General features: G+C 41.8%; 1 protein-coding gene across 1 annotated transcript in view; it reads left to right on the forward strand.

The window, feature by feature from the left end:
* The window catches only part of VAT1L (vesicle amine transport 1 like), a 57,048-nt gene that overhangs the window by 1,782 nt on the left and 32,041 nt on the right, over window positions 1-23,225 (forward strand). The window contains exons 2-5 of the mRNA XM_036390199.2: window positions 4,525-4,654; window positions 8,360-8,575; window positions 20,440-20,582; window positions 22,710-22,813. Of these exons, the coding sequence (XP_036246092.1) occupies window positions 4,525-4,654; window positions 8,360-8,575; window positions 20,440-20,582; window positions 22,710-22,813 (593 nt within the window). The remainder of the gene's footprint in view (window positions 1-4,524; window positions 4,655-8,359; window positions 8,576-20,439; window positions 20,583-22,709; window positions 22,814-23,225) is intronic.

Consider the following 23,225-nt stretch of genomic DNA (forward strand, 5'->3'; position numbering starts at 1 on the left):
GTGCAGCCACAGATGCATCTGCTCTCCAGGGCTGCAGTGTCTGTAGGGCTGTGTGAGTTGCAAGTGTGCTGTTTGACATCAGCAGACCTGCTCAGCTGCTCCACAGGTAACTGCCAGGTTGCACAATGCCCCCTGTGTTTTGGGAGCTTCCCTTCCTGCTGCCTGCAGGCTGGAGAGCATCTGCCTGTCATTCCTGACTGGAAATGGCCACAGGGCTGAAATGGCACCAGGTCACCAAAGTGCGCTTCCAGGCAAGGCAAAATCAATTTGCTGATCCTCTTGATCCAAGCCTGTAAATGCAGAGGATTGATTGGGATGATGATGGACTTGGGAGACAGAGAAAGGGGCTGGCTTTGCCCAGGGCAGCATGCACAGGTTGATGTGGGCAGTGCTGAACACACTCAAGATGGGCTGTTTCAGTCATCAGTACTTCTTACAAAACATGTATTCTGTTGAATCAGTTTTGTAGTTGACCACCACTAGAGATTATTATTATTATTATTTTTTGACTCAACAAATTGATGGAGAAAAATAAGCATTATTTTAAGAAGGATATGCACATGCTTGATAAATGGTATATATCAGTAGAAGAACAAGTTCTGTGTGGTCTCTGAATTCCCTGTGGATAAAACCAATTGAATCACATGTTTAGACCCCTTAAGTTGTATGTGTACACTTCATAGTATGGCACTAGAAATGGAGGAGATGGAGGATGTGCTGTTATTAGCACTAAGCCAGATGAATAATTCTTTTGAAGGTCTGGAATATCAGTGATCCAATTGAAAATGTGTCAGCTGAGATGAGTCATGTGTTAGGCTCATTCAGTGACTAAGAAATGGAACAGCCATCAATGTCCAAGCTGAGTCACAGCTTCTGCATATTTCCTGAAATCATTTCTGATTGATAATGATGAAGGAGTTGAAACTCCTGTGTTTGTTTGTATTGTAATTTGCAGGCAGCAGAATATTGGGATACAGAGTGATGAAAAGATGAGACAAGTAGCTGGAGTGAACAGAAGCCGTATTTCAGACGGGTTGTGTGAATAAGCAATGGTGCCCTATGATTACCTCCCTCTATTGTTCTTTTTTCTCTTATAATTATTTCTTCCCTGTACTGCTGTACATGTGCATTATGATGAATGAGGCAGAAGTGACCCTTCTGACTCTGTGACTGTGAGATAAAGGCATTTTTAAAAAACTGGAGCAGATAAAAGAAATCCTAAGTGTAACAGAGTAGTGGAAGAGAATCAGTGTTGCTCCTAAAGGCAGTCTGTTCATATGGTCTTGGTTTCTGCATAAAAAGCATGAGACCTGATAATTTTAAACCTTTCCTTTATGTATAGACATGGTTGGTTTTGTTTTTTGTTTGTTTGGTTTTTTTTTTAATTTTAAGATTGGGCAGTTTGCTGGCTGTGGTTAAGAGGAAGGATTTTAAGAATGCAAAACTTGATGGTCCTCTTGTTTGTTCTGTGGCTTTTCATTAATTTCAGTAATTAATTTTAGTGGATTTTTACAGTGAAATAAGAAAGACAGATCAAAAGCAGCACCTCTCCAAACCGTGTCATGGACTGTTCTGCATGATTTGGGATTTTGAAATGGAAGGTATTGGGCATCCTCAAGTGCGTGGGACGGAACAAGGAGAAACAAGTTGACTGTTGCTTTCCACATTTAAGAAAAGGGAAACAAAAATGCAGCAAAACTAAACCACAAGTATAGAGAATAATATTCAACGTCCTCAAAAGGACCTGGTGTTAAGGTAGAGCATTGCAGACTGAGAAAGTCAGATTCAGATTCAAGAGTAATTCCATATTTGATAAAGTCTGCCTCCAGTAATGCACAGTTTATCCAGTCTGTGCAGGTCACAGAGACATCCCTGCTTTGTCACAGGGAAGTTCTTGAAGAAGCCCTATGTCAATGTGTTGATCTTGATAATTCATATCCTTTCCTATCTTCATTTGCATCCAGCTCTTGATTCAGGATTAAAAACATGCTGTGTACTGTTTGTCACTGGATTGCTTTCCATTTCCACTTCTCCCTCTGCATATGCCCTTACTTAAAGTTCAGGAGTCACTTTGTCTGCACACCAGAGCAGGCTATCCTGGTTTGCAGTGGTACAAGAAATAAATTGTGCTTAATCTCTAAACCTACCACTCTTCATGAGACATATTTTCTTGTGAATTTCTGTGCAGTCAAACTTTTCCTGAGTGTGCTGTTGATTGAATCCCAGTGAAAGAGCTGGGTGTCTTTGGTGTAGTTACAAAACTTGCCATCCATCTTTAGGCCCTCTTGGTTATTCTAAGGAAAGAAAAAAAAAAAAAAAAGCTGAGTTGACCAATACACCATAATCATGCTTTCAGATCTACTGATCTTCAAATTTCTCAGGTAAAATAGAACTTCTGTCCTTCCTTCAACATGGAGAAGAGTAGGAATAAAGGCTTGTATGAGAGAAGCAGGGATGTCACAATATGTAAGAATAAAGGAGATGAAAGTGAATGAAGAAGAAACTCTCTATAAAGTGACTGGAAGTGATTAGAAAGCCTGTCAACACACCATGGTTCAACTAGTAATTCAAACAATAAGAACACGTGATTTGATTATTGTTTACCTTGTGTTGTGTTTTTTCTTCCCTTATCACACCTGTTCTAGTATAAGGCCTTGTAAGTTCATTGTAATAGAGATGAACTCCCAATATAAATTTGCTGCCCTTTGTCCACCTTTGGAGAAAAAACAGAAGAAAAAGAAATAGAGCTAGGGCAGAACTGAACTGCCAGTACTATGTCATTAGATGCAGAACTGAACATGTGCCTTTTCAAAAACTGTCTGACAATTTACTTCATGAGAAGGAATTTATTTGTGATCATTGTAATGAGCAAAGAGCAATGCCCTTTACATATCCACCTGTCTCCTTCTTGCCTCCTGTTATGACACCACGGGGTGTGCTCTGCCCAGGTTCCCTCATCATAGTCCTGCCTCCAGCTGCCTTTTCTTGCAGGAATGTAGGGAAAAGTTAACTTTTTGTAGAACGCTTGCAGTGTGGAAAGATGCATTTAAAACACCATTGCTGAAATTAATGTACACAGACAGTGGTTGCCACCATCAGTGCTGTGGGGTTTCTGGAATTGTGGTTTGTTTTGGAATTTTTATCCATTTGTTTGTTCCTCTTCTTCAAACAATGGCTGCCTTGCAGGCATTTTGCTATTTGGAATTTCTCTTTCATATCAACATCACCGTGACGATGTAGGAGGTGGTCTTACACACTGGAGAAGACGAGATCTTTCCAAAATATTTTCAAATTTACCAGCTTAACTGTGTGAAAACCCCTCTTAACCTTCCATACGGTTGATATTATAAGCTTTGTGTATGAGTATGGTGAAAGTTGTGGGTTCAGGTTGCTCTAAACCCTCCACCACAATTATGAATGCTTTCATTTGGTGGGATCTCCTTCCCCCTCCCCAGTGACCTACATCCCATGAATCCATGCTGTCGTTGTGCTGGGGCTGGGTGTCTGCTCTGTCTGTTAATTTGTTGGGTCTCTTCAGTCTGTCTGTGTCTTGATTAGTGTCTGACTAAGGCTGCATCTAATAAATCCTTGTGCCCATCAGTAATGTGATGTGTCCAGGAGGTTGCTGGTATCACATGTGTGAGTAGGGCTGGCTGTGTGCTTGGCTAACCATAAAAACAGGGCTGTGTTTGGAACAATGGATTAATGCTGAAGTGTAATTCAGCTAGTTAGGAGTTTTAAAGTTTTAACTGTGGCAATAAGGCCAGTAATCAATATATGCACATAGCAGCTAAGTGGTGCCTTTTTGCTTTTTTTTTTAGTTTTTTTGTGGGTTTTTTTTTCCTGTGGCTTCCCAGAAAACCACAAAATTTTCCTTAATAAAATTGCATACAAAAGACAATGCAAAAGTGCTTTAGGATTTTTGCAAAGCTGAGACTGCAGGGAAAGGCCTGAATTTTTTTCTGAGCATCAAACCTGAGGACTTCAAAGACCTTAATAACTTTTGAAAAAATGTACAAGCATGATCCAGGAAGGAACAGTTTTAAAACCAAAGCCTATCTGGTACTTAGCAAGTTCATGCCTGAGTTTGGAATCCTGCCTGAGACAAACACAAGATGCATTCCTGGGGTCACATCAAAGGTTAGGACAGATAGATCATGTAGCTCCTAGCCCAAAATAACTATAATGTGTCAGGCTTGGGATTTTCTTCTTAAATTGACCTGGCTTTCCTTGCCAGCTGGTAGTGCATTGGTAGCAATCAGTGTTTCACTGTATTGAATTCTGAAATGCCTGTGTGACTGCTGAGCAGTCTGGGGCTGCTGGCAGCTGTGCTGTCCTGGCATGAGCACCCTCTGCCAGCATCCCAAGAGTGGGAATGTCTGCTGGCTCCCAATGACCCTGCAGAGCCCAGATTTAATGCTGCCCTGGAGTTTTCTGGCTGTGCCATCACTCGGGTCAAGGTTTCCTCCTCTGCTTTGATCTGTGGTAATAGTCTTGATTTGATTTTTTTCCTGTGTTTTACAGTGGTTTGAACTTTATTGATTTGATGGTGCGACAGGGGAATATTGACAACCCTCCTAAGACTCCGCTTGTTCCTGGGTTTGAATGTTCTGGAATTGTAGAAGCTCTTGGAGACAGCGTGAAAGGATTTGAGGTAATATTTTTTTTTATTTTCAAAGTGAGAGTTAAAAATCTCATATAAATAATCACCAGTTTCTAATCCCTTCTCCTCTGCCAGTGACAGCAGCCTTCACCACCTGTTGAGATGTGAAAGGTCGATTTTTCCTTGCTGCTTCCCAAGCGTGAGAATGACCTCTTGAATTAGTTTCTGAATCCACCACTGTCATCTCCTTCAAATCCTTCTTGAAAGGCACTTGTGCCATGTGCACATTCTGATGGCTAAATAGGAACTGGAAAGCATGAGTGATGTCCTTTAATAAAATGAAAGAAATTAAGTTAACTTGTTAAGTTTCCTTTCTTGGTTATGTTTCCTGTCATCACTGCTCTTTTACTCAAAGCCCAGGTGCTTCTGATTCTGGTTCCAGCTTTTGATCTTGAGTTAACAGAGCCCTGTTTACAGTAAGCATTGCTTCTTACAACTGTGTGCATTAATGAGGTGCAAATTAAATTAGGATTCTGATTCTGCATATAGGACATAGTCTGATTGCTCAGGAAAAATATATATTTCACCTGACAGGTTGTGATAAATGACAGATAGCTGATGTATATAGTAAAGTTGTTATAAGTGGTTATGGACTCTTTGGTATCTCTTATGGCATAAAAGCAGCATTTTGTCCTGCCTCCTATTCTGTTATTGATATTAAACATCTATATTCACTGCAAACTTGCATTTTATTGCCTAAGTAGGTTGAAAATTTTGGAAATAAATCCTGAGTTAATACATGTCAATCGTATCTTAGTTATTTGCAGAGTCAGTCATGTCAAAAAGGTGATCAAGTTTTCTGAATTCTTATTATATCTGGATCTTAAGAAGATATAAATATTTTTATCTAAAGACAAAATTTTTCTCTTCTCAAAGAGCTAAAATTTGTCAGTTGGATGAAGATAATGGCCAGTTTAGTTTCAACTGTGGTTTCAGTGGTGAAATCTTCTTAGGGGATTTGTCTCAGTTCCCTTCCTGCCCCATCTCTGCCTTGAAACAAGTTGCAATCTTTCAGTGTGTGTTGTTACAAACAACAACTGAATGATAATTTTGCTGTTTGAGAACCTTTTCTGCTTCAGTAGTGCTCTAGCATCTGTACTTCATAGCTGTGCTCCATATTGAAGAATATCCTCTGAAAGGAGAATATTCTCTAGAAAGCCTCTGCTCCAGATCAGCACTCTCATTTTTCAAGTTCTTTCTATTTTTAAAGGGCATCATAAGGCTACAGCATATGGTGCTTGTTTGAATAACACTGCACCTGAGTGAATAGACTGTGTCTCTTTTTAAGGTGACACCTTTGTTCTGACTGTGGAGCACGCTGGCGCACTGGTGTACTCCTGTCACTGAAACCAGCCCTAGAATTTCATGTTTTACACACAGCCTTCATAGCCATGGTTGTGTTTGGGTGCTCTAGAAAAGGGTCCACACTCACAGGGATTGCTGTGCATGGGTGTGAATCCATCAGCAGGAGAACATGCCAACATGAGGATGATGGAAGAACCTTCTCTTGGTTTCTTTATGGAGTTCTTGCACAGAGTAGGGGCTCACCAGATGCTTGGTGTCTCCTCAACATAGGTTATTACCTCTGTCCACAGTAATGGCAAAGACTGCACCCTGTATCTTCTGACCTCCTTTCCCTGGGTAGATCTCTTCCAGTTCAAGCCCTCCTAAAATAGGTGGAATGCCTATTCCTTCTCCCATTCAAAGAAAAAGCTGCTTTCTGATGATAACAGCTGTATCAGGCTTGGTCTCTCTCCAGTTTTGGGGATGATTCTCAAGAAATGAGGGTTGATCTGACTAGGCTCTGAATAGTGTCTGTGGTAAAATGTGGTATTTAATGTTACCAAGAAGTGCCTTGGGAATCACCAAGAGGGACTTCTCTGCATTCTTTTTGGTAATTATTTGTGATTTATGGTAAGGATATAGGGCATATTAATATCTGCACTAACTAATCCTAGCAGACTTTCTATTTTAGATGTTTCTCTAAGAGCAAAAGGGAACCACAGAGTGATTACCAGTGAGGCATTGTTAATTTGAATGTTTTTCAGAAGGAGGAGGCATTTCAGTGAAATTGGAATGACAGCTCTGTTTCAGCATTCTCACTCTAAAAGAGACAATCCTTCAGAACTGTCAGCAGCCCCTTAGCTTGGAGCAAACCTGCAATATCCCACAGCAAAAGTGATGACTCAGGAGACCAAAATGTGCTTGTGCTGTAAACGTTTGCCTGAAGGCAAAAGTGTTGTGCTTTACTCCATACCAGTAGTTCCTAAGGCATTAGAGAGCATTGGTAGAGTGTAAGAGAGTATCAGGCAGATAAGCAAAATTATTTTAGAGGGACAGCTGCTGTTTTAGTTAAAACACAAAGGCCTGTCTTATCCTGTGGCTCCATTGCAGAGCTCCTTTCATGTTAAGGATGCTGTTTTGGTTGGTGTATTCTAGAAAGGCAGAGGGTCTAAGGCAAGGTAAAAGGTAAAAGATGCCATGGAGTTGCTGGTGGCAAGGAATTATTGAGAGTTTGTAAGAGTTGTGCCTGTGAAGATTTTAATACACACTGGCCACACATCTGCTCAGTGTGGCTGTCCCTTGTAGACCCAGCAGCCCAATTTCTGCTTTAAGGTGAGTGTTGCTCTCCAAGCCTGTTGTGCCTTGTTGTTACTCTTGTCCATCTGAGAAGAGTCAGTGTCTCTGCCCTAAAAACCTGAAGCTGCAATGAAGGACACATACAAACAGTTGAGCTTGATGTGCCTGGACCTCTGAAGGGTGCCTGGGAGCAGCCAGCTGTATCTAATATTTACAGAAAGCCTTTCTTTCTCCATAGTGAATTGTGCTTTCACCACCATATATTTTCAGAAGAAACTGAGCAGAGAAATGTTGCATTGAAAGGTAATATTTTATTGCTCCTTTAAATCTTGTCAAATTCACTTTGTAGATTTAACAGTGCCTTAAAATCCAAAGGTATATTTTTGCTGTTTAAGGTGGCTTATTTGAAGTTGTAGAACTAAATTCTGCTCTGACACATGGCTGTGGAGATTACAATCATGGATATATCTTGGTAGAATCAGTTAATAAGATGATAAAAATAGAGAGTGGGTACAGATGGTGTTATCTTCTGAATGAGAGCTTTTGCCACCCTTTCATGTGCTCCATCTACCAGAGCACAAGGCCTTCCCTTCTCAATCCACAGAGAGGAAAAGTAGCTCTAAATTAGTGTGAGGACTGAGAAAACAAAGTGAAAATTATCCTAGATATAATTTTCTTTATTCCATGCTTCCTATCAATATAATTATAAACTTTCCCCCTCATCTCTTTCTCTTTAGCAAAATTCCTGGTTATTGCTAAGAATGCTGTTTTCATTCTTTACATTTGTTACTTGGGAGCTCTGCTAGCAAAAGATGATCTGTATTAGTGATGACAGAGGACTGCTCTAACAGAGAAGACTGGAGAAAAAAAAAAGTAAAAAAAAAGGAAGAGATGGCTTTAACTTCTTTTGGTTATTTTTGTTGACATTAAACACAGTGAAAGCCCAAAGCTGAACAGTTTAATTGCTATTTTTCCAAAGATGTGGAGCACCCTTTTCCTCACAGTCAGGCAGTGTCCCACACACACCTTGAACAGGAGATTGCAGCTCTCACTGGTTGCTCTCTACAGTCTCAACTGCAGTCAGACCCTCAACGTTGTTTTCTTCCTTGATTGTAGATTGGAGACAGAGTCATGGCTTTTGTGAACTACAATGCCTGGGCTGAAGTCGTGTGCACCCCAGTAGAATTTGTCTACAAGATCCCAGATGACATGACTTTTTCTGAGGCTGCTGCATTTCCCATGAACTTTGTAACTGCCTACATGATGCTCTTTGAGGTTGCTAACCTGAGAGAAGGAATGTCTGTGCTGGTTCACTCAGCAGGAGGTGGGGTGGTAAGTTGGAACTTCTCTTCCTTTCCTGTCCCTGAGTAACTGAAAGTCTGATGGATCCTCATTCCTGAAATGAGCCAGAACCTGCAGTTTGATGTGATGTTCCTCTGTGTGAGGGATTGCACTGGGAGGAACTGCATCTTTTTTCCCATCAAAATGCTGATGTGAATGGTTGGCAGGAGCTTTTGGTGAAATAAAAATTTTATGGCTCTAGACTCTACGAAAAAACATCTCATGGAAAAGCCCCTAATTGGTTGTCAGCAGATCAAGGATCAAGCGTTGTCTCAAATATTGCATTCCTGAAATTACACATGTTGTACTTCTGTGTTAGAGAAGGGTGTCATGGAAAGAATAAATAAGCTCCCTGCAAAAGGTATTTATATGTAACCATAATCCTCTTTATAGTAAATGTCCCTCTCAGAACACTCCTGCACATTCAGTGTGTGAGTGTGTGTGGTGCTTTCATTGTGAAAGATTTTCTTTTCCCCTTCTTGTAGAGGGGTTGAGAGCAGTGAAAAGTTCTCATGTGAGCCCTGAGGAAAAGGTACAAATTCAAAACTGCAGCCAGTGGTGGCTGCTGCATGTTGTAGTTTGGACCATTCCTGAGGAGGCATTGTGTGGCACGGGCAAAGGATGAATTTGTGGGAATACCAGGCCACACAGTGAAATAAAGAGTCAGCATTTTGTGCCCTCAGTCCTTGAAGTATCTTTTAGGAAAAATCTCTTTCTTTTGAAGGTATTAAAGTTTTGTGCAAAACATTGTGATAGTTTGTTTACATTTGAAATTATGCAGTCCTTTTTCATAAGACAGGTTTTATGAGCTGAGACCATTAGCAGATAGCAGCCTTTGAAACTGGAGTACCTTTTCTGTGTTCTTGTTATGCCTTATTTATGCTAAAATAATGTTCTGTTTTCTACTGAGGTCTGGTGGGCAGCCCCAAACACGCCAGCCTTAATTCTGTGCCCTTAGCCCTTCTTTCAGGTTCTCATATAAGTGAGGGCTGTAATCAAAGGAATAAATTCATGAGTTCCCTGTACAAGGTATTTTTAGCCAGCCATAATCCCAGTGGCAGGGAAGGGTCTGTCCTGTTGGAATACTGGTGTAAATGAATGGAATTTATAATCGTATTACAAAGCACAGCCCGGCACAGAGGCTGTGGCTGACTATTGTTCTGCAGGGTTCAATCTCCTCGTGTGGAATTCAGGGCTGCTAAAGCAACATGAGGCCACACATTCAGGGGAATATTCCACAGCAATCAGAGTCTCAGCTGTAGCTCTAAGGCCATTTGCCCACCGGGCACTGTACAGACCCTGCGTGGGCTGAGCATACAGAATTAGCCCCAGAGCAATCCCTGCATGTACCTGTGTATCTAGAGAAGTTGAACCCCTCCTCTTTTTTCAGATTCCTGTGTTTCTTTCTCTTTCTGATCTCACTCACCTCTGTTATTTCCTCCTTCTTTTCCTGAAGGGCTGGTGATGCTCTGTTAATGTCAGTTCTCACATCCCTTCTGCTCTGGGGCCCAGCCTCTGTGCTGGGCTGTTCCTGGAGGGAGCTGCTGGCTTCCCCTCTCATCCCAGCTCTTCCATGGGCAGCTTTTGGCTGGTCCTCTGCTGTGGCTGCTCCAAACCTTCTCTGAGAGCAGCTAAAGGAAGGATGGGTCCTGCTTGGCTGCCAGGAGAACAAGGAGAAATCAGATCCATCACTTGCTAAGTAGTTAAATAAAGCAGAGTTTCCAAGGGAGAGGCCAGAGATGCAGGAAGAGCAGCCAGGCTGGCAGTGAGGGCTGGAGGGCTGTGCAGGATCCAGGGGGACTGGAAGGAGGAGGGAGGCAGGGCTGGGCAGCCTGCAGGCCAGGATGCTGATCACTGTCCCAGGGGAGAGTGCCTCACACAGCCCCTTGTTCCTTGTAAGGGAACAGCATGGAGAGCAAGAACTGGAAATCTTCCCATTGCTTGATAGGTTTTCCAGGTAAAATATCACTCTGAAGATGTGTGGATTTTATTTTTCTGCTAAGCAGACATAAAGATTTCAGAGGGGTCTGTGTTACTCTAATAATCCGTCTGTTAATCCTTTGAAAAATCTGACAGCTTCAGATCAAGCACATCATTCTCACAAAGGTCTTTATTAATGAACAGAAAACTGGCACTGAAGCTGCTATAAAAGTTATTTTTGTGCTGTTGCTTTACTAGATAGAATGCCCTTCCCCACTTTCAGCAAATCTGTCCAGTTGGTTTCTAAATGTCAGAGAAATTCCAGAACACTTTAATGAGACAATAGGCTCCCTGTGGGACTGGGAGTTTCTAATTGTTCATTTCTCATTGTGCAAGATCATTATTTTAGCTGCTTCAGGCAGTTTATGAAAAAGAACTTGTTGCTTCAAAAATGTTTGTGAGGTTCTTTGTTCTGGCTACTCAGTCCTCTTTAGGAGGATCCTGCAGCTTTTGCAATAAGTGGAAACAGGGAAAATTCTCTAGGACCTTTACTCTTGTGTATTGTCTCAGTTTATTTATGTGGCCTTCTTTTGTTGATAGATACTTCTGGTAGTGAGGTAACTATAGCAATTGTCTCCTCATCTGTGCCTGCAGTGTGATTAGTAGGTTTAATGTCTGCCAGGATGCTTTAGATAAGTCAGTTTATTTATTCCAGAAGTTCCAGGGGACATCAGAAGATTAGGGAGAGAAAAAGGAAACATACCAAGATAACCTGTCTTGAAAAAGGTCTCGTGGTGTTGTGAGGTCCCCAGGAGGGGGTGAGAGATGAGAATTTGACTCCATGTTCTCAGAAGGCTGATTTATTATTTTATTATATTATATTATATTAAAAGAAATGATATACTAAAACTACACTAAAGAAAGAGAGAGGATACCTCAGAAGGCTAGACAGGAATGAATAATAAAATCTGTGACTGACCAGAGTCCCAACACAGCTGGACTGGTGTTGGTCATTAAATCAACCCAATTCACATGGAACCAATCAAAGATGCACCTGTTGGTAAGCAACCTCCAGACCACATTCCAAAGCAATAAATAATTATTGTTTTCATTTCTTTTCTGAGGCTTCTCAACTTCTCAGGAGAAAAATCCTGAACATAGGAGATTTTTCAGAAAATATCATGATAACAGCCTCACACACCTGTCCCTGTGTGACAGACCTGACTCCTGCTCCATGTTCCAAACCAGATGCCCCCTCCCTGGAGAGGGCATCCTGCCATCTTCCCTGGTCATGGAAGGAGATGTGGCCCTTGCAGGGAAGCCCCTGGTGTCCCCTGAGGGGACAAGAGGACCCCCCAGCTCTGCTCCTGGCCCGTGGGACATTTCCCCCTTCCCTGGGGGGAGCAGGAGCTGTGCAGGGGAGTGAAGGCAGAAATGACATTTGGTTTTCACAGGGCCAGCTGGTTGATTTTGATTGCTTGGAAAAGGGGCTGCTTTGGCTCTCCTGGCTCTTTTGTCTCCTTGGGACAGGGGCAGTGAAGAGAGGGCAAATCTCAGCTCCCAGCCTGGGCAGGGAAGGAGGCTGGAGATATTTCAGGAGCCTCCTCAGAGAGCACAGAGCAGGCTCACAGTGGCATTCCATGGTTCCCTCAGGCTCTGACAAGAGATGAACACTTTTCAAGTCCTGCTGCTAAGATCTAACAAAGTTGCCATTTGCTCCCCTTTCAGGCCTCTGCTTGGCAGCACGCTTAGAACTTCTGATTAAACTGTTAAATTGAGTAGCAGGGCAGTTCTATAATTAACAAAAAATAGAATTGTCTCATACAAATAGAGTTTAAATGCTTTAAGCTACAGAAATGTTCAAGTGCCCTTCTGAACTGATTGCTAAATCAGGGAGAAAGCCAGCTAACACTAAACATCATAAATACACATTAATGCTCAAAAAATGACTTTGCAAGAACATATGACTTACTGTAGGACATATATTGCTCTGTCTTAACTGTATAACACTGCAGTTAATGTTTGAAATGACTGTAAGACAATGGAAGAGCAGCTCCCTTCACAAATATACTCCCACATCCCTTTGAAGTGAAGCAAAATGACAACTGAAGAAAATACCCCAAAACTCCTGAGCAGTGTGCACCCTGCTGGGACTGGTCTGCCCCAAGAGGCAATTAGCTCTTTAAAATAAATACTCTCTAAGTCAGTGCATTCAGTGCAAGTCACAGCACAGGCTTGTATGAGATTATAAAGTTCTGCTCACAATTATTTATGTAAACTGTTGAATTAGTATAAATACAGGGGTGTTGTAGTAAAAGAAATTGAAAAAAACCACGATGCTTTTCTCCTTAAGCTTCAATAAACCCAATTCCCATTTCTGTGATGTCTACCTGGAAAATTAATTCCTCCAGGGCTCTATATTTGTGAGAGGGAGCCATTATGTCCACTTGCTTGTTTGTTCTTCATGTACTTCCTATTCTGAATATTTAGAGCACAAAGCTTTGGTTATTTACCAAGATTTTGTAAACACGAGTCTCATCACTTAACTCCTCAGACTCAAGGCAGAATTATTAGCAATTCTTTAGCAGTTTGATCTTGCAGATGCTAAAAATAAGCCACCTTCCATGCAGGAGCATTGACTGCTTCTCCTGAAGATGATGTCTGACCTTCCCTTTCAGGCTCAGCAGCAAAGGAAGTGCAAGCAGAGTAAGTTACAGATGCAGCTCTCATGTGTGAATTTGAAGGGTAAATCTGACTTGGCAACAGATTTAGGCCATCCTGGCAGGATTTGTTACTGCTTGGCAGGAGCCCTCTTTTTTATTGTGTCTCCCCTGCATAAATTGCAAATATTTGAGGATGTGTTCCCAGATGAATCACTGAAGTGGTGATATTTTATCTGACAAAGAACTGGCATTTCTTAGTGAATCTAGTCACCTGCTATCACAGACAGCATATAGGAACCCTTGAAGAGAATGATCTAATTTCTTCCTGAAAAAAATACCTGTGTTTATCTCTTCAGATTCCCTTCATTCTGTCTTACCCAGTGAGAACTTTCCCGACTTTATTCATGGCCAGAAACTGCATCTTTCTTCTTTAGAGTTAACGTATTTTTTATTTAATGATGTTATCCATTAATTAAAATTAGGTCCTCTTCTTGGGGCACTTCTTTTAGATCTTTTTGGTAGGATATATATGTTTACAGCTACAACAAGCTCAGCATGAAATCTCTCCTTGGCCTGTATTTTTCAGGCTGAAGGCAGGTTTGTTTGCTCATACCCTGTTTTTGTAAGGTTAGATGTCTGTTTCCTGGGCCATCCTCCAGGCAGATGTGGATGTGTTTCCTGGGCTCTGAGCAGCAATAAGATGGTAGGAGAGCCAGATCCTGTTAGAACAGATCTCACAGCATTCCTGATCCTTTTAAATATTGTATGGGTGGGCTGCTCTGTCTGCACTTAGCAGGGAGGAGCACATTAAACAGCACTCCTGAGTTTGAGTCAGAGCTCCCTGAGTGTGAGTAATTAGAATTGACTCTTCTCCTCTGCTGGTCCTGGCCAGCCCACTGTGGCAGGGCATCAATCCAGCCCACTTTGCTGACACCTTCCCCTGCTACCAGGGCTGCACTTCTGTTCTCATATTAGCAGTTCAGAGCTGTTCTGCACTTGATGAGGAGCTTTCCTCTTGTTTCATCTCCAGCATCCAAGGAAGGGATAAATCAGCTCACACGCTGTGCCACCAGGTCTGGGCTGCTCCACGTGCCCAGCTGTTAGAGCCAGGCAGGGCAGTGGAGGCTGAGCTGCTGGTAAAGGCTTCTGAGGCCATGGATGTGCTCCCTCAGCAGCACCAGAGAGTCCTGGTGCTACAGCCCAGCCCATTTCCAGACACTGCCTCAGAGCACAATCTGCTCATCAAACACAAAAGCCCAGCCAGCCATGCACAGAAAGCAATTTCCCTGAGCACAGCTGCAGCCTTTGAAGGGCCTTTCTTTTTGCCTCTCGCAGCCCTGCACTCCAGGGGACATGTCCTGTCCCCAGGTCACAGGCAGTGCTCAGCTCTCCCCTGGCTGTTCTGCCTGTGCAGGTGGAGTTTGTGTCCCCTGGCAGAGTTTTGCTCGGGTGGCTCCCCTGAGCTGCAGAGGATTTGTGCCAGAGGGAGATCCAGCCCTGAGGTTTTGATGCAGCTCAGCTGCACAATTTTGCAAAGGGGTAAGAAAAACACACCCTGCTAATTGTTGCAGAAAATGTTTTGAGGGTGAGAGAGATCATTATCTCAGGGTCACTCTCCCCCTGCCTCCACTCCAAAACTCATTTGTGCTGTGCTGAGTGTAGCAGATGCTGCCTTATGCTTGTCCAATAATCACATTTTAGTTTGTCCACTCTGCAATGTTCACCCAGTGTTAGGTTTCCAATTTCCCCTGCTGTAATTGGGAAATGACACCTTCAGGAGATGAAATGTTGTACATCAGACTTCACCTAACACCAGTGAAGAGTTTTCCTGATGCCACAAGATCAGTAGATGATTCCCCTTGCAGTTTCTTTCTGTGTTTGAGTACTTCACAGCACCTTCAGGTATGCTGAGGTGGAATGAAAGCATTTTGGAACTTGGATTCTTCTCACATCCGGTTCCAGACAAGTTTCTTGTGAAAGATTAAGTCTGATTGCTCTTCTTAAAAATGCTGTAGCACCTTTAGGCTGCAGAAATATATCACAGACATGGTAATTCTTCACTGATGCAGTTTTGCAGGGTAGTATCTTATACATGGTTTATTCTCTCATGCTACCAGGCTGCCCTCAGTTTACACAGTAGCAAAAAGATGCTTTCTTGAAAGCTGTAATTCAGTGTGCAGCTGCAGTCAGGCTGGTGGCATTAGATCAGATGCTTTTGGAAAGCCACTCACTTGTACACCTTATTTATATTTCATCCAGCATTATGTTTGTGTTAACAAGGCAATTGGATTAGTAAGTTTCATTCTATTCATGCTTTCTATATTGACTTTCAAATATTGATGACTTCTTTTCTTTGAAATTGTTGAAATGCATTAAACAGTCTGTTTCATTGTTACTGCCTAGAAAACTGCTTTTCCATTTTTAAGTGATTATCTTGGTATGAGAGGTTTCCAATCCTGCAGGCTTAGACTTGGGTTTTAAAGCAATGGAATGTGAAGAATTTTTTTTCCTGGATCTCAAACTACTGTAAGGCTATAAATTTATATTAATTTCTGTAATAATCGTATGTGTAGATTAGGTTCAACATACTGGTTTTATGAATTCACAGGATACCTTGAAAAGGAATCCATCAAGCAGACTGTGAAGCTGGGGAGACACATCCAGCATTAGCAGACATCCTTCATTCCACAAGCCATTAATTTCTTTAATCTCAGCTATTCAATCCAAGCCATTAATTTCTCTAAGGTTTCACCACATGATGTTCTGCCTCACTGGAAGTGTTCAAAAAATGTGTGGATGTGGCACTTCAGGATGACTTAGTGATAAAACATGGTGATGGTGCAGAGTTGGTGGCTGGACTTGATGGTCTTGGAGGTCTCTTCCATCCAGAATGACTCTCTGATTCTGTGATAAGTAGAATATAAAATATATGAATATATTGAAGGCGATTAATTCCACTTTAAGGGAATATTGTGTAACCATGTCTATCCCTTCAGTGAATCACCTGATTAATTTTCTGTTCCCAAAGACTGCTAAATTCCATTAAAGGTAACATTAATTGTCCAATTGATAATTATTTCTTGCCATTAAAACTTACTAGTCTTCCGAGGTTCAGAAAGCAAGAATCTGGTCAGTACTCCTGTGTAGAAATTAGCAATATATATGAAAAAATTAGATATGTGAAAAATATTTTTCAAGCCATGCTTGTGTAATTTAGCATCCTCTTGGAAGGTTTTGGAGTTCATGCACTATTTCTGCTCGCATGGTTCTTGCTTCCAAAGCTAGGGAGGCTGGTAGCAGAGTTGATGAGGTTTTGCCTGGGCAGGGAGGAGGCACAAAAGCCTCGTGTCCCTGTTTGCCACAGGGCAGTTGTCAGGATCCAAGTGACAGGACAGGGCTTCAGCAGCCAAACCCTTTGTGGGTGCTTCATTTGTGGCTCGTGGGTATTCTGAGCACTGGTCTCAGTATTTGCAATTAAAATGTGTAACCTGCTGAACAGTGTTGACTAATTCAGAGGCAGCTGCATGATTTGAGGGATTAGAAAGGAGACTTAAGAGTGACTTGCATAGCCACAGTGCTGTTTTGGAGCTTAGCTGAATTCCACAGAAATTAGGGAGATGGTTGAGTTCATAGGTTGAGTTCAGTTCTCCTGTTTTGATGGGGAAAGTGTGAACAGTCCAATATCAGCCTTTATTCCTACATTTCTGATAGAGCAGCTAAAATACTTTGCACAGAAATAAGTAAGAGCCAACTTCAAATTAAGATTTCAGAAAACTGCAAAAGAGTGTTTTGTGGAATTCCTTCCAAACACTTCATCCAATTATAAAAGAACTGGTCATATGAGTCAGTTGTAGGCTTCAAATACAGAAAGCTGGAAGTTATTCCCAGCTGATCTGGGATTTTAGATAAGCTTATCTCTGTGGAGAGGGAGAGGTGTACTATGGAGTTTGAGTCAGGAGGAAAATAGGGTATTCACATCCCAATGTTTTTGTGCATTTCTCCTATTCATCTGACTGTCAGTTTGTGAGATGTTAATTGTCTTCTCTAGGATAAAAATCAACATGCTTTCTTCTTGAATATTTGACCTTTTAAACATTCAGTGGTTTTGATTCAGGATATATTCATTAGCCCTTCTCTGCCCAAGTTAGATTGAAAATGCAGAAAACTAATTAGAGAATAGATCAATAATGTCAGAATTTCATTCAACTACCATGCATTATAAATTACTGATTTATCTAAATCACTGTGGGTGTTGGGTTTCTGTGAGACACAGAAAGTGAGAAAAGAGGATTGCTTATGAAAATTACTAAGAAAAGAACAGCGACAAAATCCGCAATTTTTTTTCTTTTAATTCTATATTTCATTATTTGTGGAGGCTAAAATCTGGGAATGGTTTATAATGAGATGGTAAGTAATAGAGAAATGAAATATGAGAACAGTGAAACATTTTCTTCTCCCTGAAAACATTACATCTTTCAAGATGAGGCCCTTCAGGACTGGATTTTCCTATGATTTTTGAGAGATTAGGGATTCCAATCCAGGAAAATTATGGATAATTTTAAAAAGAAGAGGTTGTTTTTGATTTGGGGTTGGATTTACCATGCCAGGAGTAAGCATCATTACCTGTGAACTTCTCTGAGCTGCTGGACAAGCTGTTCAATCTGCTGTGGTGTTCCATCCCTCATCTGCAAAGCAGGAGTAAGAGTGATCCCTTCTCTTGCTCTCTTTTCTGTGTCTGTTTGCCTGTCTAAAGGATCTCCTAAGCTGTGCCTTGCTGAGCAGGCATTTACTGAGTAACCCAGCAGGAAACCACTCTGAAATTCCTGGGTGCCACCATACATAAATAATAACCTTGCCCTCTCTGGTGATGCTCAGCTTGGAGTTACATTCAGCAGAGTACATGAGGATGCCAAGACCTCCAGGGTATGCAGGGTTAGCTAATTATCCTGCTCTAAATAAAACCCAAGTGCTAATTACTGGGATGTACAACTAATAATCAGGGTTTCTGGTTGGAGGGAACAGAAATGTGTTTGTCCCTGGGTGGTTTTACGAGTCATGCATGCAGTTTACAAATGACAATCTTTAGGCTGTAGATGTAAGTAAGAGTCTGCTGAATTCCATCTCACAGTTTTTTAGAATGACAGTGCCTTTTTTTTAACTTCTGGGTATGTCCATGTAACTGGGCTGGCTCCAGTGGAATAATGTGGTTGCCAAGAAGAGGTAGGGTGTAGCTACCTGTCATGGTTTGACACTGGCACAATGCCAGTGCCCCCATGAAAATACCTTCTCCCTGGTGTCTGCTGTGAGATGTGACCAGGAATAAGCAAAGCAGGCCCCCACTTAGAAAGAAAGAAAAAAAAAAAAACTTTATTAATTAAACTACAACTCTAAGTAAAAAGAAACACACAGGGAAAATGAAAACCTTCCAAAATATTTCCTCCTCCCTCCACCAAATTCCAATACATCCATCCCCCAAATTTCAACTCTCAGTCCATCACCACCCTTTAGATAATCCATCCTCAGTTCATCAAGAGGAGAGGAGTCCTTCTTGTGCCATAGGCTTCCCCTGGAAACAGCGTTCAAACCTCGTGTGTTTCCATGTCACTCGTGGCACCGCCCAGAGAACATTTGCCATCGTGACCTCTTCCTTTCATGCCCAGTGCTCTCACCACTGAACACGGACCAGAGCTGCTTCTAGGGTTGTCTTTTTAAGGATGCTTTGTCCTGTTCCAAAAAGAGCACAGTCTCACCTTTGGGACACCTGTCCCCCCCACATTTCACCTCCTGGGGCTGAGGGGTCTCAACACTGAACCCTCTTGGTCCTGAGGCATTGCCTCCCCCTGGATGCAGTCTCTGTGTCACAGGAAACATGGTTCTGTCCATGGCTATAACAAGAAGAGTCCAGTTAAAACCACTCCATCATCTCTTCCCACCTAAGATTCTTCTCTACTCTTCCGCATCTTTCACTTGCCCAGGCCTTCAGACTTGCACATTTCCTTCTTCCATTCTTCCATTTCATCTCTATCTCTCTTCTAGGAAAGGTTAATGTTCTGCAAAGTTTTCATTGTCCAAAAAAGAGTTAAAAGCTCCCACAAGTTGCTGGACACCTTCTCGCTGCACCCCCCCTTCTTCTCCTTGTCGGCAGGGCCTTGCTGCCCGCACAGGCCCATGTTTATCAAGTTTCAAGGTAACACAGTCTCAAGCACAGGCTGTACTCTCTCTCTCTCCTGGGGGGGCTGCCCGATGCCTCCTGGTGCTTCTCCCACCCTTCCATGCCGGGGCCTCTTCACCCCCCATCTCTGTCCAAGGCCCGGCCTACCTCACCCAGCCGCATGGCTGCCCTTCCTCTGCCCAGCAGCAGCAGCTGGATGGGGGAGAGACCTGAGCTCTTTAACCCCTGTGTTCTCAGAGGCATATCCCATGTCCCCAGTGGCGACACCAGGTGCCAATATTCAAATCTGAGCACCTATTGGTGATCACAGCATATCCCAGAAAACCTACTTCCTCTCAAACCATGACACTAGCAAACATCTGGTTTCCTTTTGTTGGTGTTTTAAGAGTAAAAAAAAAAAAAACCTAGGGTCGTAGTAAGATGACCTTTTAGGATGGTTTTTGAAATCTAGATGGCTCAGCTGTTAAGCTTCCCTTCTCTCAGCCTCATGAAATTAGAGGTCAAAATTCAATAAAGGCCTTCTGGAGCCCAAAACTGGAAACTCAAAGTACAGACGTCTGATTGCACAAATTCTTCAATGCCCCAAGTGCTACCTAAAGGCTGGCATAGCATCTGATGGATCCCACTGGGCTCCTGCCCAGACCAGGAGGAAGAATGATTTTCCTGGACATGCTCTAGGCTGTTTATCCCTTTTGCAGTTGATCACTTTTTTCTGGGGCCCTGCTTAAGCAGACCTCTCTTGGTGTGACTGGGGGCTATTCCTGCATTTTGAATAATCAGTAATAGCTATTGTTATCAATAAGAGGTAAAGCAGATTTTCTTTATTATGCAGCACTAGTTACAGCAACTTGCTGTCTCCCACTGAGACCGTAAGGAGACATGATCCGATTGTATTAGGACTGCTTTGTCTTCAGAATATCCTTGTGATTGAGGTGTCTTCTTTCCTGTGGCTGAACTGCATTTCAGTGGAAATAAACTAGTTTGGGAAGTGCTTGCACATGCTTGGTCTCGGGTTTTGCTGTGTCAGGAGGGAATGGGCAGCTGCAAACTCTGTCAACCAATTTCCATGTCAGTGAACTAACATAATAATGTGTTTGCAGGGTCAAGCTGTTGCTCAGCTCTGTTCAACCATTCCCAATGTTACTGTTTTTGGAACAGCTTCATCTTTCAAACATGAAGCAATCAAAAATTCGGTAACTCACCTGTTTGACAGGAACGCAGACTATGTTCAAGAAGTAAAAAGGTAATCTTGTGTTTTCCTGAGTCAGGTCTGTATAGTATCTGGTAAAATACTATGAAAGGCACCAGGCTGATCATATTTATGGGAAGAGAGTACATTTGTGAGTTTGGGAGCTGTGGTTTATTCCAGTTATTCCATCTGTCCACAAGGGACAGGATAGTAAGCATCTCCCTATGTCTTGAGAAGCAACATGAAATTTTTCAATCCCTGTCCCTATTTGGACATCTGTTGTGAGCAAAGTAAATTAAGTGAAAGAAACTAAAGATCTTAACAGAAGGATGTACTTTGCCTTCATTTGCATATGTACTTGCTTACTGTAATGCACCAAATAAGGTATTTTCAGTGAATTTGTAAGTTATCCAGGTTTTGGAGTTCTCCAGTGTGCTTTTATCTGCCTGGGTTTTTATCCTCTGCCAGGGATTGATATCAGAGCACATGATGTCTGCTTTAATTTCAGATCCTTAGATTCTGTTTGTTTGCATTCAGATTAAAATCATCCTGTTGCCTTTTGAAGTCATCGTGTGTGTTTCTGTTTATGTGCTTTCAAACACTTTGTTTTTCAGTTTGTCTAACTGTTGATACTGGTGTTGGTGGAGGTGGCAGAACTTCTCTCTGGGCTGTTAGCACTGCAGGCTGGTATTGCAGGAGAAATCAGGGTGGGTACAAGAGATAAAAAAACATGGGTGTAACAAGGTTATATTAAACAAGGTGATACTAGTTTGTGCTTCTTTCCTGGCACAGAGGTGTTTAATATATCAGCTCAGTGAGTAGACCTGATTGCAGGACAGAAGTGGCACCCTGTAGAATGTGCCAGTACCCTGATTTGTTACTCAGATCCTTCCATTTTCCATTTGCATTAAGATTTTTAATAAACCTACAGCAGTAACTCTGAGAATGCCTCTTTGACAAGTTGTCTCTTGGCAGTGGCAGCCAGGGGAATGCAGTAGTTGTTTGGTTTGATGGATATTAGCTGTGTACTGTGTCCTGCTTCAAGTGTTCACTTCTTAAAAGTCTGTGAGCAGAAGAGGATGGAGCTGTGATGGAGAAAGGACAGTCGTAGGAACCTGCTTTATTGCAGGTCACTGGGGCATTCAGCAGGGAGAAAACTCAAAAAAACAGAACAAAACCAAAGCAACCACCAATGACTCCAAGCAAATGAAAAAAAAAAAACCCAAAAAAATCCTTAAGAGATGTTATGAATGTGGAAATGTCCATAGGGGATGAGGAATCAGTTCAACCAGGGAAGTCACCAAAAGCTGTTTCATTGTAAAATTTTTATTCCTTTACAGTGGAGGATCATCCAGTGGCCTGAATAGAAGCAATTTATTGTCCCAAATGTGGCAGCAGTGCCAGGGAGTGAAGTTGCCTGGTTTTGCTGCTGTTTGGAACCATTGGATGTCTGGGTCTCACCTTTGTTTTGTGAGGAAGCTGAAAGATGTATCACAAGCCTAAATTGGAATATTCAGTGTATTTTTCTTCTTCTTCAGCATCATATTGACATTGCACTCACAGAGCTGTTGGAAAGTTATAAATATGCAAACTGTTTATTGAAACAGTGCAAAATGGCCTGACTTGTAACACTTGTGCTGGATTTCTAGCTCTTGGTGACTTCTCTTTATGCTTGATTTAAGTCTTAGCTGATATCTAGTTGATAAAATATCTGAAGAAGAAGACTCTGCAAACAACTTATGAGTAACTTTGTATGAAAAGAAATTAGGATAAGATCTGTTTCCTCAAAAATTCAGAAAAATAATATTAGATGTGAATAAGAAAATTATCCTTTTTCTCTATTCACAAAACAAGCATTCTCTGATATTTGCATTCAGTCAAAAAAGAACTTTGTATCTGTTGCCTGTCTTTTGATAATATAATTTTACTGAAAGCTCTGAAAAAGGGGGAACAAGTTGGTTTCCCCCTCTTTAATGCCTAAGAGGCATGGGTTGGCTAGCCTGAAAAACTTGCACTGAATGAGTCTGAAATGTATTTTGATGAGGGTAAAGTTTTCACAGTCAAAGCCTCAGCCTTAGAGTCCTTTCTAAAGTAACTGGGAAATGTCAGCATTTTGTTAACAACCAGCCTGAGAATCCCTGTGTATCTTACTGCAAAGTAAGAGATTTCTCCTTGTTTTAGAATCTCAGCAGATGGAGTAGATATTGTTTTGGACTGTCTTTGTGGAGAAAATACTGGGAAAGGCCTCAGTCTTCTCAAACCACTCGGGACTTACATTTTATATGGTGAGTGGGAAAAAGCAGGTACACATTTCAAAACTAAAGCTTTGCAGAACTTAAAAGCATCCATACCCCTTCTTCCAGAACTGGTGATTGACATGCTGTTCTTGCTCAGTTTGATCATTCCAGTCAAGAGTTTTAGTTAAGCTGACCATGCAGCCACAGCTTCACTAATTATTGATAAATAAATGGTAATACAAAAAAAAAAGATTTAAAATAGTATTTAGAAAAGTAAATCCAAAATTGAAAGTGAACCTACAGTACAGGTGGTTAAGCATCATTGGGTGGTACAGGAGAAGCATGGGAGAAAGGTTGGATCTCTCATTCTGGCCAAGGAAATCAATCATTGGATCAATCATTGTGTGGCCAAGGAAACTTCAGTGTAGTTTTTGTGAGAGAGAAGCTTGAAGGACAATTT

Source organism: Molothrus ater, chromosome 12 (genome assembly GCF_012460135.2).
Source record: "Molothrus ater isolate BHLD 08-10-18 breed brown headed cowbird chromosome 12, BPBGC_Mater_1.1, whole genome shotgun sequence".
Taxonomy (NCBI): Eukaryota; Metazoa; Chordata; class Aves; order Passeriformes; family Icteridae; genus Molothrus; species Molothrus ater.